Source organism: Corvus kubaryi, unplaced genomic scaffold, assembly GCF_017639235.1.
Source record: "Corvus kubaryi isolate FWS band 111438036 unplaced genomic scaffold, C.kubaryi_AGA036_p1.0 37308, whole genome shotgun sequence".
NCBI classification, from domain to species: domain Eukaryota; kingdom Metazoa; phylum Chordata; class Aves; order Passeriformes; family Corvidae; genus Corvus; species Corvus kubaryi.
Window position 1 is genome coordinate 2658823 of NW_024581096.1, and position 16109 is coordinate 2674931.

The following is a 16109-nucleotide window of genomic DNA, read 5'->3' on the forward strand; positions in this document are numbered from 1 at the left end:
GAGACAAGGATGTTGTAAAGCCATGTTGGCTGTCACCAATCACCCCTTTCTTTCCATGCGCCTTAGCAGAGTTTCCAAGAGAATCTGCTCCATAATCGTGCCTGGCACAGACGTGAAACTGACCGGTCTGTACTTCCTTGGGTCTTCCAATTCCCCTTATTAAATAGGAGTTTATATTTCCCTTTTTCCAGTTATCTGGAACTTCAAAGACTACAACACTGTCTGTTCTGTCTTTCCGAGAAAAAACAATTAAGATGACAGACAGTGTAAGTGTACAAATGAAATAAGAAGAAATAATACCGAGAAATGAGGGCTAACATTAGTAGAGAAAAGCAAAAAGACATAGTTGCTGGTAGCAAATTGGGCACAAATGTTTCACAGAAGGTATAGCCAATTACTAAAAGAAACTGACAAAAGAAGTGTATTCTCCACATTTTCTTGTCTTCACATCATAATAGCCACTTCTTCAAAACATTCTGGAACTGAGCACAACTTCTGCCTTCAAAAAACATGGATTACTGGGCTTATGAAAAGGGTAAATAGGACAAACCATGGTATAATGAAGGTCAGACTAGATGATCTAATAGGTCCAAACATCCATGCTTTTTTCCATTACTAGTTTACATGATGGGAAAAAGGAAATATTCACGTTTCCATATCTTTAGCCAAAATAAACATACTTCCTTGCCAAGCATTCAAAAATCCATAGTGCCCAAAGTTAACTACGATTTATAAACCAGAACACAGACTTTTATATAAAAAGAAATGAGCAAATCATAGATATCTGATCAAAGTTTCCATCACACACTATCCCTTTGGACAAACATTAGTATGAAGGTGACAGAATCAAGCAGGATTTACTCACTCACATACAGAGAGAGCACGGTTTGCTCTAACATTTTGGATATTTATCTACAAAAAATTCAAAAGGTATATATGGTGAGAATCCTTTGATATATGCTGTACTTTCAAAAGGTAGAATACTATTAGACTATTTAAGCCCAAGTATTCAGACAAATTCAATAAACACCGTGGTTACTTGAGTTAATGCCAGAAACATGCAGACCCACAAGGAAATACTCTCTTCCTAGTCTCTTCCAGGCTCTGCATAACCTATGAAGGATCAAATGGTTACATCTTACTGCTGACCTAAACATTTTGTAAGTGCATGGTAAACTTTTTTTCAGAAAACCCATAAAATTATTAATTTTCTCTGTTTTGCACCTTCTCTTCTTCTTTGCCTCTGTTTCGTGAGTTCTTTAACTCAGAGTTCAGATTGAAATGCAGGGGACACAGAGTTTATCTTCGGATTCAGATGTTTATTATTTCTTATCTATAGTACAGCTGCACAGAGTGTGCCTCTAAGTTAACAAGGTGAAAATGGCCCCCCAAGTGCTACCTTCCAAGGTCTTTTAAAGTCCAATCTATCCAATTATGGAATGCCAACTAATTTATTTTTACTTATAATCCAGTAACTAAACATTCATGTTCCACACTGTGGGTTTTTTGAACCAATACCAGAACACTCAGATTTGTGAAAAAGGAGGAGGAAAGAAGAAGAACTAACCTACACCCAAAATCCTCCATATTTTTACTATATCCCATAAACCTAATTTCTCTACATCTCTACATATTCTACTCAGTGATATAACTTTAATTACACAGCAACAACCTCAGTGTTATCACATAATTTGGGAAGCTTTTCCCAAGGCCTCAGGTCAAATGCAGTGTGCTTCTGAGGATCATTGCCTGTCAGCACTGAAAGACTGGAATTCTCTGAACTCAGGGTTCCAACATCTCCCCCTCCTGTTTGAACCATGAACACTGCTTTAACTGCTTTGTTAAACCATTGTCGGATACACTGAAGTAGACAAGGTACAAGTACCGTCATGACTATAATGACAATCAAAACATACATTCCCACTCTCAGAAGCTCCCTCCACAACGGAGCGAGGCTCAACCAATCAAACAAATCATCCAACCATGATCCTCTTTCAACTTTGAGTTTGATGATACCTTTTTCTAATTGTTGAATGCTCTTGTGTATTGATACCGAATGGTCAGAAAGGTTTTTGCAACACATTCCATCAAAATCTTTGCATCCATGTCCATGCACTAACAAAAGGAAATCTATTGCTGCTCTGTTTTGCAAAGTTGCATGTCTTGCACTTTGAACATCTGTTAACAAATTGCTCAATGCAAGAGAAATGGCATGAGAGTTCTTACTTAGCCAACAGCCTAATTGATCCAATTGTTTCAAGGCTGCTCCTGCAGCAACTTGAGGTACAAAGAGAGCTGCAGCAAACATTCTATACTCTTCTCCACAAATCTGACATATTTGATGGAAGAAATATTCCTGCATGTAGTCATATCTCTGAGACAAACAGGACTGCTGGACATCTGAAAGTACATGATGCCTCAATACTTTGGGTCTATTAAGTAGGAGCTTGTCTGACCTAAGGTCCCCGTACTCTGCGGTACAACACAGCTGCAAAACTCAGTTTACCTAGACTAACAGACAAAAACCCCAAAATGGACTTCTTCATTAGGAGAAAGCATGCATGGATTGAAATACCTCTTGATTAAGGATAACTGGTTTTGCATCGCTTTTCAATCATAAGTTTAGATCGAGACAGATCATGAAGTACCACAGGTGTTTAACAAAGGCATTTAAGCAAACAGGGTTTAACATGAACACTTCATACATGAGTGTCATACACTTCTCCTGATACAAGACCAATCTGTAGTATAAAGCTTAGTTGCCTGTTGTTTTTTGCTTGCTTTTGAAAGCCAGTCTGTCATCCAAAAATCTGCTAGGTATCAAGTTATGAAGCACTATAACATGTATATAGACAAGTGGAAAATATGGAGGCATTTAAGGTAAAAATAGATTGAATTTCTAAACTGTTATTTAATCCAATGCAGTTTTAATTTATGTCCCTGAAGTTATTTGCAAACCCTAATCTCAGTCAAATTCAGGAACCACAAAATCCACAAACTGAGTGCTTCTGCTATTCTAATTTATCATATTTTTGAAGAAAAACATAAACCAGCATTTATTGAAATTGATTCAATTGTTGATAATCAACAACCATGTGTGGAGCTCTTCCTCAGACATTTTTTAAAAGCTAAGAGCATGAGATGAAGTTAAAGACTACAGCAGTGCAGTGCAAATTGTTGCAAGCCATGTTTTTTTACACCAAGAGGTTCAAGTACTCTACTCCACCAAAAAAGGCAAAAAACCCTCAAAAAGCAGAGTGGAGTTCAGTCTGAAAACCACAACATGATCTCAAACAGCAATCACTAGTTATTGACCTTTGTAAATCACGGTATAAAAAAAACCCCCCACCCTCCTGAGGAAGTGGATGCCTAACTACCTCTTGAAGAAGCAGAAGTTTCTCACTGAGAGTTCGCATGCCTAATCCTGTGTGTCACGGCAGAACTGCTGCTGAGCTCCTGTTCTCCACTTGCTTCCCATGGAGCTCAAAGCTTAACTTGGCAGCTCTGAAAGTTCTCACTGTAAATGGTTCGAACTGTTTACCATCACATCCTCCCACACACATGCAAAAAACCACAATGTCAAAAGTCATAGATATTTTTTAAAAAACATGAAAATCATGGAATCCATCACTCTTATGAGAGCCATGACAAAAATGAAGTTTCAGTGATGGGTTGGCAAAAGGTTTATGTAACCCTAAACCCTTATGCAGAGAGTGAGTCTGAAGGCATTGTATGGTTCATTTAACATTATGGAATTTTTTTCCTGTTTCAGATAGTTAGAAGCACTTAAAGCCTGAAAAGAGCATAGGGTGCACATGAATTCCATTTTGGCATATTTTGCAAGAAATCAATACGAAACAAATCAGGTTTTGAAGTTCCTGCTATAAGAAAAATAAAACTTGAAAATCAAAACACTGGAAATATTTATAATTTGTGGTAGCATACATTTAAAATCTCAAATCAGTTTAAGCAATGGATAATAACTTATCACCAACTGGAGAGGACACAAGAAAGAAAAAAAACCCAACCCAATTTGTGACAGTGCTCAACATGACATCAAAGCAGATCAGACAGAAAAAAAAGGAAAGAGAAAAAGCTAGGCAAGAAATAAACTATGCAGATTTGAAAAACAGGCTAACAAGATCTCACAATGGCAGATTACTATAGCAATACATATGCTACAGAAAAGAAAATACAACTTTGAAGTAATTAGTAATTTCTCTAGCCTTCTTTCAAAAAGTTCCAGGGAGAGAGGGAAATCAACTTAAGAAAAATTGCTCTTTTTCAACTTATGTTGAGTCTATCTGAACCTAACAATGTAAACAGAAACAATACCATCTAAACCCTTGAAAACACATTTGAGGAAGAGAAAGAATATTATCATGTATTTGAATTCAGCATGTAAATTCCCAAGGAAATAGGAAGAAATTTGCTGTTCTGCATTAGGCTATTCTCCTCACCATTGAGAGAATGGTACTAGTGGAAGAAGTGGTAAAATATTGACTGTACAAGCATCACTGATGCACTCTTTCATTCATACTGAGATAGAAAACTGTTATTGGCAACATGCTGGAAAAGAATATACGGACTGAGATTCTTAAAGTATGCACCTCAAATCCTAAAGGCAATAAGGACATAATTTTTAAAATAACAGATATATTATTCACACATACACTTTCTTCCCATTGAGAAACTGAGGTCTCTTGCCTTTCCCTGGACATGCTATTGTATCTGACTACTGCAAGACTGGCAGACACAGTAGGGAGAGAAAACCATAGATCTTAAGTTAGGGGTTCCTGTACCAAAAAACTTGGATTTTTTGGTTTCATATTTTTTCAAAGAATATTTTCTACCGTAACATCACAACAGTCCACATTTCTCATTCACAATTAAGTAACAAGTCTACCTGTAACTAACGAATGGAATAATTCCATGGAAAGGAAAAGATCAAAAAACAGGAAAATACTGAATGTGTTACAATACAGTTGGACAGCTGGAAACTAACACTGAAATTCTAAAGAAACCATCTGAGATTTAGCAGCATGCACAGATGAAGTTCTTATGAACAGCCCAGCTGTTTTAACAGTTTGCTGACACTGAAAACAAAAGGTATTGCACTACTTTCCTTCCTAAATTGCTCTTCCTTCATCTACCAGGACATCTAGTTTAGGCTTTTGCTCAGTTACCTTTCTTATAGGAAAGTGAAATAAGTCAGTGCTATTCTGATGAGGGCTAGAACAGGTGTGGATGGTAAGTAGTAAAAATGCACAACCAGGAGCGGGGGATATAGGGGAAGCAAGTAATAGAAAAGAGATTGGTAAATTAATCCTGCAAACCTGCTGATGATCATTTGGAATTACCAAATAAGTTTTAATTTTTGCTAGGTAATCTGGTCACCTCTCTATTTTTCAGGTTTGTATGCTTTAAATATTCATAATCACTAAGCTAGTTTATGGCATTTGCTGGGTTTATCTGTTATGCTTCTGTGTATCTACACTGAGAGAACATACCCTTTAGCATACAGCCATAAGACTCAGAGGAAAGAAATACATGTGATTATTACTTAATGCAGTGACTTTGTACTACTAGGAAGTCCCCATAATTGGATATCTTTTACATCATCCTTTTAACAGTGAAAAAGGTTTGTTTTTAAAAAACAAAGTAAGGAACCCACAAGGATTATCAAAGTCCCAACTCCTGGCCTTACACAGGACAACCCCAAAAATTACACCATGTACCCAAGAGTGTTGTCCAAGCACTTCTTGAACAACAGAGTACCTATTTCCTTTAGATTCCTAAGAATGCAACAGTAAGATTTTTTCACTCTTTACATCAATGCTGCCATGAAATATGTATAAGATATGAAATACACTGTTACACTGTGAAATAGGAACTCCAACAGCTAAAACTATTACTAAGGAGAGTTCCCTAACACACACTTGGAACAACAGTCTTTCATAACTCCTTTTAAGTACTCATTTTAAATACAAGTTTTTTCCTTCTGTATATTTTCTTTCCGCAAATATAAGGCTTCAGACAGTAAACTAATATCACTGTGACTGAAATTAAGCATGAAAAGAAACTGCAAAGGAGCATATTTAGAAAAGGGAGAAAAGCACTTGGAAACAATAGGACCAAATCTCTTGTCTAGTACAGAATGGTATGACACCAAATCTTTTGTCCCAGAAAGGAATGGAGCCTGTCTATGAGAAAAATTTTGATTGGTGTGGACAGCATGCATTATTTAGCAAGGCTTAAAATGACAGACCCTGCCCTTGCAGATGATACCTCATATGAAGAATCTCAGCTGATACACAGAGGTTTTCATAACTCTTAAGTCTTGTCGTCTGTTGACGTAAGAACCTAGAGATTTGTGGAAAACAGGTTAGAGCACCCATAATTTCTGTTTTTGAGAGATTCTCTGGGCAGATAATGAAATTCTAGAATTTCTTAGGTTGCAGTGGACCTTCAAGATCATTGAGTTCAACTGTTAACTCAGCAAATGCCAAGTTCAGCACTAAACCACGTCCCTAAGCACCACATCTACATATATCTTGAAAATATCTTCACCAATTTTCTGGTCCACAACTGTACTGGTGAAGGAATTTTTTCTAATAACCAGTCTAAACCTCTCCTGGTGCAACTTGAGGTCATTTGCTCTTGTCCTGTTCTGGTTATGTGGGAGAAAAGACTGCCACCTACCTCACTACAACCTCCTTTCAGTTGGTTGCAGAGAGCAATAAAGTCTCTCATGAGCCTTCTTTTCTCCAGGCTAAAGAACCCCAGTTCCCTCAGCTGCTCCTTGAAGGACCTGTGCTCCTTCACACTGGGGGTAGATGTGGCCCTTAGGGACATGGTTTAGTGGTGAATGTGGCAGTGTTAACTTTACAGTTTGGTCCAGGGATCTTAATAGTCTTCCCCAACCTAAAAAATTCTATGATCCTATCAACTGCAACCTCAGTAAATTTGCAGACAAGACCAAGCTGGGTGGGAGCGCTGATCTGCTGGAGGGCAGGAAGGCTCTGCAGAGGGATCTGGACAGGCTGGATCATGGGCTGAGGCCGATGGTGTGAGGTTCAACAAGGCCCAGTGCCAGGTCCTGCCCTTGGATCACAACAACCCCAGGCAGTGCCACAGGCTGGGGCAGAGTGGCTGGAAAGGGCCCACAGGAAAAGGACCTGGGAGTGCTGGTGACAGCAGCTGAACAGGGTGTGCCCAGGTGGCCAAGAGGGCAAATGGCATCCTGGCCTGGATCAGCAATGGTGTGGCCAGCAGGACCAGAGCAGTGATTTTCCCCCTGTACTGGGCACTGGTGAGGCCACACTTCAAATCCTGTGTGTTCAGCTTTGGGCCACAGGACAGACCTTCTCCCCTCTTTGAGCAAAGAAGGAAGGGGTGATATCATTTTGGTAACATAAATGAGAAAATAGTATTTTATTCAGTACTGCATTCAGATTACTCTTGAAAGTCAAAGCAAGGCTGTATCAAGAGCTTCCTTCTGCACAGCTAAAGGGAATTAAAAGATTATGCACAGAACAGAGACTTAGTCTACAACAGACCACTATTACAGCAAAGTATATGCCCCATGAGGATGCACTCATTTTCCAGAAAATGAAATAATAAAAAAACCTGATAAAGCTCAAGTAAGTTTCAAGGTGCTTAACTTAAGCCAGTAAAAATAATTTTAATAGAGGGAGAAAAACCAGAAAAAATGACTTGAACCTTCCGGTACAAGTCTGAACAATTCTTATTATTTAATAAAATAAATGTGTGCAACCCCACACTTTAAGACTGGGTCCTGATATTCCAGTAATACTGTAAGTTATCCAGCATATTTGGAACCATGGAAGCTCTAGAACACATTCATCTGCAAGTGCTCTAAACCAGATAATTTCACTCCACTTGTATAGACTACAATTTGCATTGTTTGGATCTCAGAGCAAGGGATAACCTCACCAACTTGATAAACATAAAAATCATCACTGGAGACATGAAAAAAAAAGAAATAAAATAACATTTCCCATAATTTCTTCCTCAAATACATATGAATCCTAGAAATATATATTTTAAAATTACATTTAAATCTTACTTCCTAAGAATTTCACTTTCCACACCATCACTGTATTTATGGACAAGACATGTAGAACTGGCACTTAGGGACATGGTTTAGTGGTGCACACTTGGGAGTGTCCTGCTTATATTTGGATTTACTGATCTTAATGTTTTTTCCAACCTCAGTAATTCTGTAATTCTAAATTAAAAGTTTCAACATATGCTACAAAATTTCTAAAAGCATACATCTTACATTGCTGTAAAGATGAAATACTGTAAAGATGAATTCTCTTTGAGAATTCCAAACTTCTGTACATATTAAAATATTTCAAGAACGACAGAACATTTTAAACCCAAGGTATTTTGGAGCATGCATTTGTATTGTAATTATATGAATCACAAATATCACTTGTCACAAATGCATTTAAATAAAGCTGAGTATCTTTCGGAGTAGGCTCGCAGAGCCTGAACAAACAATTACGGCACCAATGCTTACCTACAGTTAGCCCAAATGTAAGAAATACTCAAAGATATGAGGGTATGAAATAGGCACATACTATTTAGCATTTTAGGATATAAATTTCAGTAAGAGCACTGGAAATACGTTTATTTAATAAACACTACATAACTCCTTGTAAGGGTTAGATAATGCCTTGAATGTTCTAGTATCAAAATAGTAACATGAAAGTAGAGAGACAGAAATAGAACCTCATGATTTGTAATTGTTTCAAGAATTATTTTATAAATCTACACAGGACAAATATGTAAGGTTTATTCCTACTTCCTAACAGATACTAGTGGACAAATTGGCTAGCAAGTGAGAATTCTGCTGAGCAATATATGAAGTTTAATACAGCTTTTCCCACCCTGAGTCCTTAGGGCTTTTTGTACTGTCATAGTTTATCAGCAACTTATTTCCATGATCAGGAGACAACATTGTCACTTAATCTTAGCAGGCATTCTTGCTGATCCTCTAGCCAGAGGGTTCTAATGTTAATAGAACAATAGCCACCATTCAAAACCATCCTCTTCTGCCAACAGCCTGCAACCACCATTTCATCAGTCAATGAAAAAAAAACAACAATGAGCCTAAAGGTTACTGGGCAGTAAATTTGTGGAGGAAATGCTTGAATGAAAAAAGACACCCATGAATGCATTTTTCCCTCACCAGTATTCTACCACCTTACTGATGACAGTGTTTTGAAAAGATCTGCTTAATCCTTTAAATTTACCATCAGAAAATGGCTACCACTACAACTCTAAAACCTTGCTATAACCTTATAATAACACATCTGCCATGGACAGACTGCAGATGCAAAATAGAAGTATTTTTATGCCTTTGAACAAGTTAAGCTATTTATTTTTGTCTGTTTCACAGGAGAAACCTCTAACCATACAAATTAGACAGGATTTGAGAGACCTGGAGAGGGCTATAGATCACATGATTAAAGAATTGTCTCTGATTAAGGATGGTCATATTATTTGGATAATTTTTGTTAAAGATTCGCCAAACAAAAATCAGATTGTAACAGACAATAAGCCTTGAAAAGTATCACTGAATTTTTATTAATACAAAAAGCAATATTAATACTGTTTTCTTGGTAGGGGTAAGTATTTTTTTCAAAGATGCTTACATTCAGCTATACAGGAAGGTGCCTTAATAATGCCCTAAAATCTACTAACATTCCACCTACTACAACTCTTTTTTCTGGGCAGAGGTGTTATTAAAAAATCCAACAGCTTCAATTAAAATGTTTTCACTGGATCATGCACTTGTTTTTAAAAATAAAAATTTGTTTTTAATTCAATTTTTACACTTTAAAACAAATTCAAGATTATTGTCAAATATAATTCAATTACTTTTTCCACTAAAAACAATTACTGTGAAGATATTATCCTCACTATGACATAGAAGGGATAGCACGACATAAAATCACAGCTATTTTAAGTAGATGAAGGTTTATTTTTCATTTAAGCACTTATTTTCTTCGATGAGAAAAACATACTTCGTTGATGAAAGGTAACGTTAACTCAGTAACTTTAACTTCATACATAATGCTGATAAACAATTTCACATTTTAGATGGCTGAAGAGATCTGGTTTTCTTTGGACATTTTAACAGAATGGCTAATTTCCTTATTTTCTAATCAAAATAGCTAGCAACCTGAACATACCTAAGAAATAGTTCGGTAACTTTTTGTCTTACGCTACTGTGAATGAACACGAAATTGCTCAGTGTTGAATTGTAAGAAAAAAACCAGCACATAAAGCATCTATGAAATAATCTGAAACCTGCATCATATTTTCATTATAAATATAACATATTTCATCAGAATACTCCAAAGTACATTGTAATTAATATCCCAGTAAATCTTGAAGAAGCTGTAAGTTTGAGTGTTTCACAGATAATATGCATTAAAAATGAAAATTTTAAAAAATAAGAATACAAAATTGGAGTTCAAAATAAGCTGGACATATTAAGTCCATCCTCTTTTCTGGAGGTGATTATTCAACTGCTGACCTCAATTCACACTAAAAGTTGTTTTTTTCCATTTTGTGTGCTAGTCACTGAAACAGCCACACAACCTACTTGTTTGAGAATGCTATCTTACAGAGGGAAAATATATCTATAAAATTAGCTTGAACCCTGTCCTCTACCACAATGAAAGTGGCATAAATACTTCACTCACTCTCATCTATCGCATTACAGTGAATTACAGCATGCATATACTTAAAATGAGAATACTACCATAATGCCATTTCTGTGACAATGACATACTATACATAAAGTCACTACTATTTCTTGAGGAATTATTTGGGAAAAAATAAAACATGGGCACTGTACTAGGTTAGTATTTAATCCACATGCATTCAGAAACACTCTCCATTGCATATACAACCAACAGCTTCCAAAGTAGATGTTACAATCTCACAATCAATATTCAAATGTTAATTCAATCACGAAAACCATACCAACTTATACCCTTTCCTGAAAAAACATGATTCCTGTGCTGCAAGATGTCATGAGAGTAGCCTGATAGGACCGACTTGGAGTTGTGCTGGATAAAATGCTGAGCATGAGCTGGCAACAAGCCATTGCAGCCCAAACAACCATATCCTGGGCTGCATCCAAAGCAGTGTGCCCAGCAGGGCCAGGGAGGGGATTCTGCCCCTCTGCTCTGCTCAGACCCCACCTGCAGTGCTGCATCCAGCTCTGGGGTCCCAGCAGGAAGGACACGGACCTGTTGGAGCAGGTCCAGAAGAGACCCATGAAAATGATCAGAGGATTGAAATATCTATCCAATGACAAAAGGCTTAAAGAGTTGAGGTTGCTCAGCCTAGAGAAGAGAAGGCTCTGGGGTAACCTTACTGCAACCTTTCAGGAGGCTACAAGGAAGATGGAGATAGTCTTTTTATAGCAGGACCTGTTGGGATAGGGGTAATGGATTTAAACTAAAAGAGTGTAGCTTCAGACTAGATGTAAGGAAGACTTTTTTTACACTGGGGGTGGTGAAACACTGGAACAGGTTGCCCACAAATGTGGCGGATATCCCATCCCTGGGGTTCATTCAAGGTCAAATTGGACAGGGGTCTGAGCAAAATAATATGCTGGAAGATATCCATGTCCACTGCAGAGTGTTAGATTAGGTGACCTTTGTAAGTCCTTTCCAAACTACCCTACAATTTTTTGATTCCCTGGTATCATAACTTTTAGCAAGATTATTCCTATTTAATAAAGAATGTTACAAGAGATGTTTCAGTTAAGTAAACTTATTCAAATTGTTTAAATAAATCTAGCAACTTGCTTTTTATACACAATGTACAAAAAAGACAAAGGCAAATTCAATTGCCCAAGACACTCAGATGAACTTTCAAAATTCAGGTACAGTATCAACATACGTAGAAAGTATTTTCCAGATTTATTGCAAGACTCAAACTACTTAACTAGCTGAAAAGCACACTAGAGTTACAAGATAGTTTATGTATATAAATAGCACCAATATAATTACTCATTATATAATAACTATACTGAAAATTCAGTCTCCCCAGATAGGATTACATGATAAAAAGCAGCACAATGATAAGCACCTGAGAATGCTGAGGACCCAAACTCTCCGACATGGAAGGGAGAGCTAAATACCAACAAATACACTTGTATGCATGTGTACATAAAGATATCTAGACATATTTCACTGGATTCATATTAATTTTACACTCATATTTTAAAAAATACAACAAATTCCAACTTTAAGAACAAAGTTGTAAAGAATTTTTCACTACAAGAGACAGACCTACAAATTGATACATTCTTTAAAAAATGTGTATGTTCTTAACGAAGCATTGCCTTAAAAGAAATGAACCACAGACTTTATTTCCTTTATCATCTGCACCATTTTCATTTTGAGAAGCTCACATCATGTGCTGAAAAGTGACAATCTGGATTTAACAAGCATGACAGGTTGCCAAACTAAGATTACATCTAACAATGTTTCACAGTGCACCAGACTCTCTCCTGCTGACCTTTCCACACGTGGTTCAGAGACCACTGGATTAGAGCTGTTAACAAATCACAGGTGCAGCCAATTAACCAAGAAATGACGTAACAATGACTTCCAGTCTTAAGCATGAGGCTTGTTCAGCAAATAATGCTTTTCCATCAATGAGCTCAGTATGGCTGCTTATCAGCCAAACTTAAGAAGAACTTCAAAAGGCCTGTACTGCTGATACACTTCTCATTAAAAAGTGATTTTATTGTGAAATTATCCAACTGTGACTATGGTATGCTTTGCTGTTCTCTAACTTGGGAAGTTGTCAAACAATGTGTATTAATCTTCTTACCAAGAGGATCACAGATTTTCTGGTGCACAATGAGCCAAAATGAGAACTAATGGAAATAGAGGTAAGAATTACATTGTTGTGTATTTTGTGGGGTTTTTTTTGTTTATTTTTTAATAATGAATTCATTTTTTTGGTAGGTTGGTTTTGTTAATTGCCTCTCCACCTCACTTCTCAAAGGTGAGTGTGTCTCAGTATCTTCTGCATTCTGGAGGTCTACAGACGCTATGGAGAAACAGCTGTGCACAGCCCAGATTTTGCAGGACTCAGTAAACCACACTGACTCCACACACCATCATGTGGTCCCAAATGGTCAACTCCGCTGCTCTAAGAACATGTGCAAGAACACACAGGGTGTCTCCACATGTCATTTGATAGGGTGGGCATAATTCTAAAACTTTCATTCTACATTGAAGTAACATAGTTTATACAACTTTTAAAACTGAGTTCTCTTTGCAGACAGTTAAGCCACATTTCTGTAGCAATGCACAAAATCCACTAAAAGTCAGACTGACCTCTGACTAACCATTACAGCAATATGTCTTTCTTTTGTAATATCCCTTAGCGAGAAATGAGTGGACAAGAATAATAAAGCACGGCAGCATTCTACATTATTCTCTCCTGCTCACTTTTATGGTCGCTATCTCTCTGATGCCTCAAAGCATTCCCTGATTTACTGGAAAGTGAAGGGAGAGTGGCACTAATCTCAGAACTCTGAAACCCAGGAGAACTAGAAAACATTTCATAGGGAAAGCTGCAAACTGTAAAATGAAAATTCACGTGCTATAGCCAGCTCCATTGAAATTGTGTATTTTGAACTGCAGGTCCCACTGCCATTAACAGTGCTACTTGTATTACCAGAGTTCTTATCTCAGGCCAGATGCTGTAATATCCTAATAACCCCTCAGAGTAACAGTAATTCTGTACCATTAGTCCAGACCTTTTACACCTTCTTAGTAATAAAGGCAGTCTCTACTAAATGCCATGCTCTACAAAAACTAGCAATACCCAGTCCAGTTATTAGTAAAGGTATCTTGGGTTTAAGACCATAGTAATCTCCAACAGAATAAGGAGAAACTACATGAATTCACCAAAGAGTTTTCTGTTGGGTGTTCATTCATAGACACACATATTTACAACTTTTAACATACTAAAAGACAAAAAACCCCCACACTACTTTCTAATAAAAATGTTACTTAAAAAGATGCTATAAACATATGCTACTTGGTTTGATACTTTGATTTTACCACTATCTTTAATTTTATACTCAAGGTCCAAGAAAATACAAAGAATAAACACCTGTACAGAACAAAGGGTGAAACAGGCTATTCCTAATTTGCTGCCAAAGGCCCAAAGCAAAAAACGGTACCAAACAGGAAAAAAAAGTCTTAACTTGGCCTCAGATGTTATTTTTACATAGAAAACTATTTGTTAAACGACCATTGTCCATTTATTTATGACAACAGACGCAGCTGAAGTTATACAGACATTCATCTTCGAGCATATACAGAAACCCCCTACATTATTATTATGTTAGGGATTAAAACCTAAAAAAAAAAAGGAAAAGTACTTACAATGTAGAGAGGGGAAAAAAAAGATTTGATAGCTCTTTCTGTTCATATATCAGAGAAAGCAAGATATGATATCTGAGGATGACATATTTTTCTGTCTTCTTGAATTATCCCAAAACAGAAAGAAAAGCAACTAAAAATAAGTGTCAGAGAAAAAAAAAAAAAGGCAACATGGTCATGCAATTTGCTTCCAAGTGTCTTTTAAAAGACGCTTATAGAGATTTTTGGAACACTGGTTGTGAATAAAATGGGAGGAAAAATCTAGAGACCCAGGGGATGAAAGAAGAAGGGGAAACAGTAGTGGTGTATCACTCTTTACAATGAGAAAAGATAACTCAGATAATTATATGCCTGAGATTGATAAAGTGCTCTTGAGCAAAAATAACAGAAAACTGTAACATAGAGCCATGAACAAAATATTTCTACTACTTGAGGACATAGACTAACAAACTATCTTGTGTGAAGGAAGAAAAATACAGCATACTGTCTGATGAAGCTGACACATAACAAAAGCTGGGGAAAATGCCACAAAACAAGGTTAATGCTCAATGTACTCGATGCATCAAAGTCCAAGAGAGATTTGGTACAATTTTCAAATGAAGATATGCTAACAGAAGGCTAGCAGATGAGAGAAAAAGGGTCCAAGGAAAGCCAAAAGGCAGACTGAAAAGCAGCAGCATTTTTATTTACTTAATAAGAAAAGCACTTACCAAAGAAAAGTTTTGTGGGGTATATTCTCTAAATTAAAATGGAATTTTTTTCCACCATAGAAATGTAAGACAGAGACAAACTGTAAGAATGAGATAAAAGAATTTAAGAGTCTTGTGTGCTTTATTAGGTAAAACACTGGATGCAATTATCTGAACATCCTTTTCTGCCTTATCCTCTCAAGGTTCAGGCTTTTTGGATGTTTTCCACTTTCATTAGATAAACAGCTTCTTCTCATTAGAAAAAGATATACCCTTATAAGGATTCAAGTTGGGTTGCCTTTATTTATGTTGACACAGATTTTATTCAACCCCTCCAACCCTACCCATTCTGTGAGTCAGCTAACAAAGTTGTCTGATTTATTTTGTTTCACTATTATCAAATGATCAACTACTATTAACTACTAATTATCAGAAATGTAACACAACAACTTTTTAGACAATAATTGAATTCCCTTCTTTTTATTTACAAACGATTACTCATTATAAAGATTCCACAACCAGAATCTGATAACCAACATCACTTGTTCTACACTGTATCAAAAATACTTATTACCTATTTGGCTCTCTAGGAAGGCATGCAAAAATAATAAAAATATTGAATTGTAAAATGGACTGACTGTCTAGAGTTAAACAGCAGGTGTGATGTTTAAAGAAAATGTTTGAACATACTGCAGTCATCTTTCATTACAGCACCACTTCAAGATATACCACTCATATTTACAGAAAATACATTCTATAATACAAAGAAAACCCTCAAAAAGTTTCTTCCCATGCTACTCAACTCTGTTGAAACAAAGAAAGGAAATGGAGCATGAACATCTAGCAATTAAAAAGTACATGGCTATACCACTACTAAATCCATCTTGTTATGTTAGAAGGAAAAAAAAATCATGTGCAGCTAAACAACTGAGAACACTCCAACTCTTTGAAATGGTATCTT

General features: G+C 36.6%; 1 protein-coding gene across 2 annotated transcripts in view; it reads right to left on the bottom strand.

Annotated features, from left to right (window-relative positions):
* Positions 1-16109, bottom strand: part of CWC27 (CWC27 spliceosome associated cyclophilin) — a 101195-nt gene that overhangs the window by 59849 nt on the left and 25237 nt on the right. Inside the window, exon 11 of one of the 2 annotated variants that reach the window (XM_042028256.1) lies at positions 6289-6363. The exons of the other annotated variant lie outside the window; for it this stretch is intronic. Within the exon in view, the coding sequence (XP_041884190.1) occupies positions 6289-6363 (75 nt within the window). The remainder of the gene's footprint in view (positions 1-6288; positions 6364-16109) is intronic. 2 annotated transcript variants of the gene reach the window in all.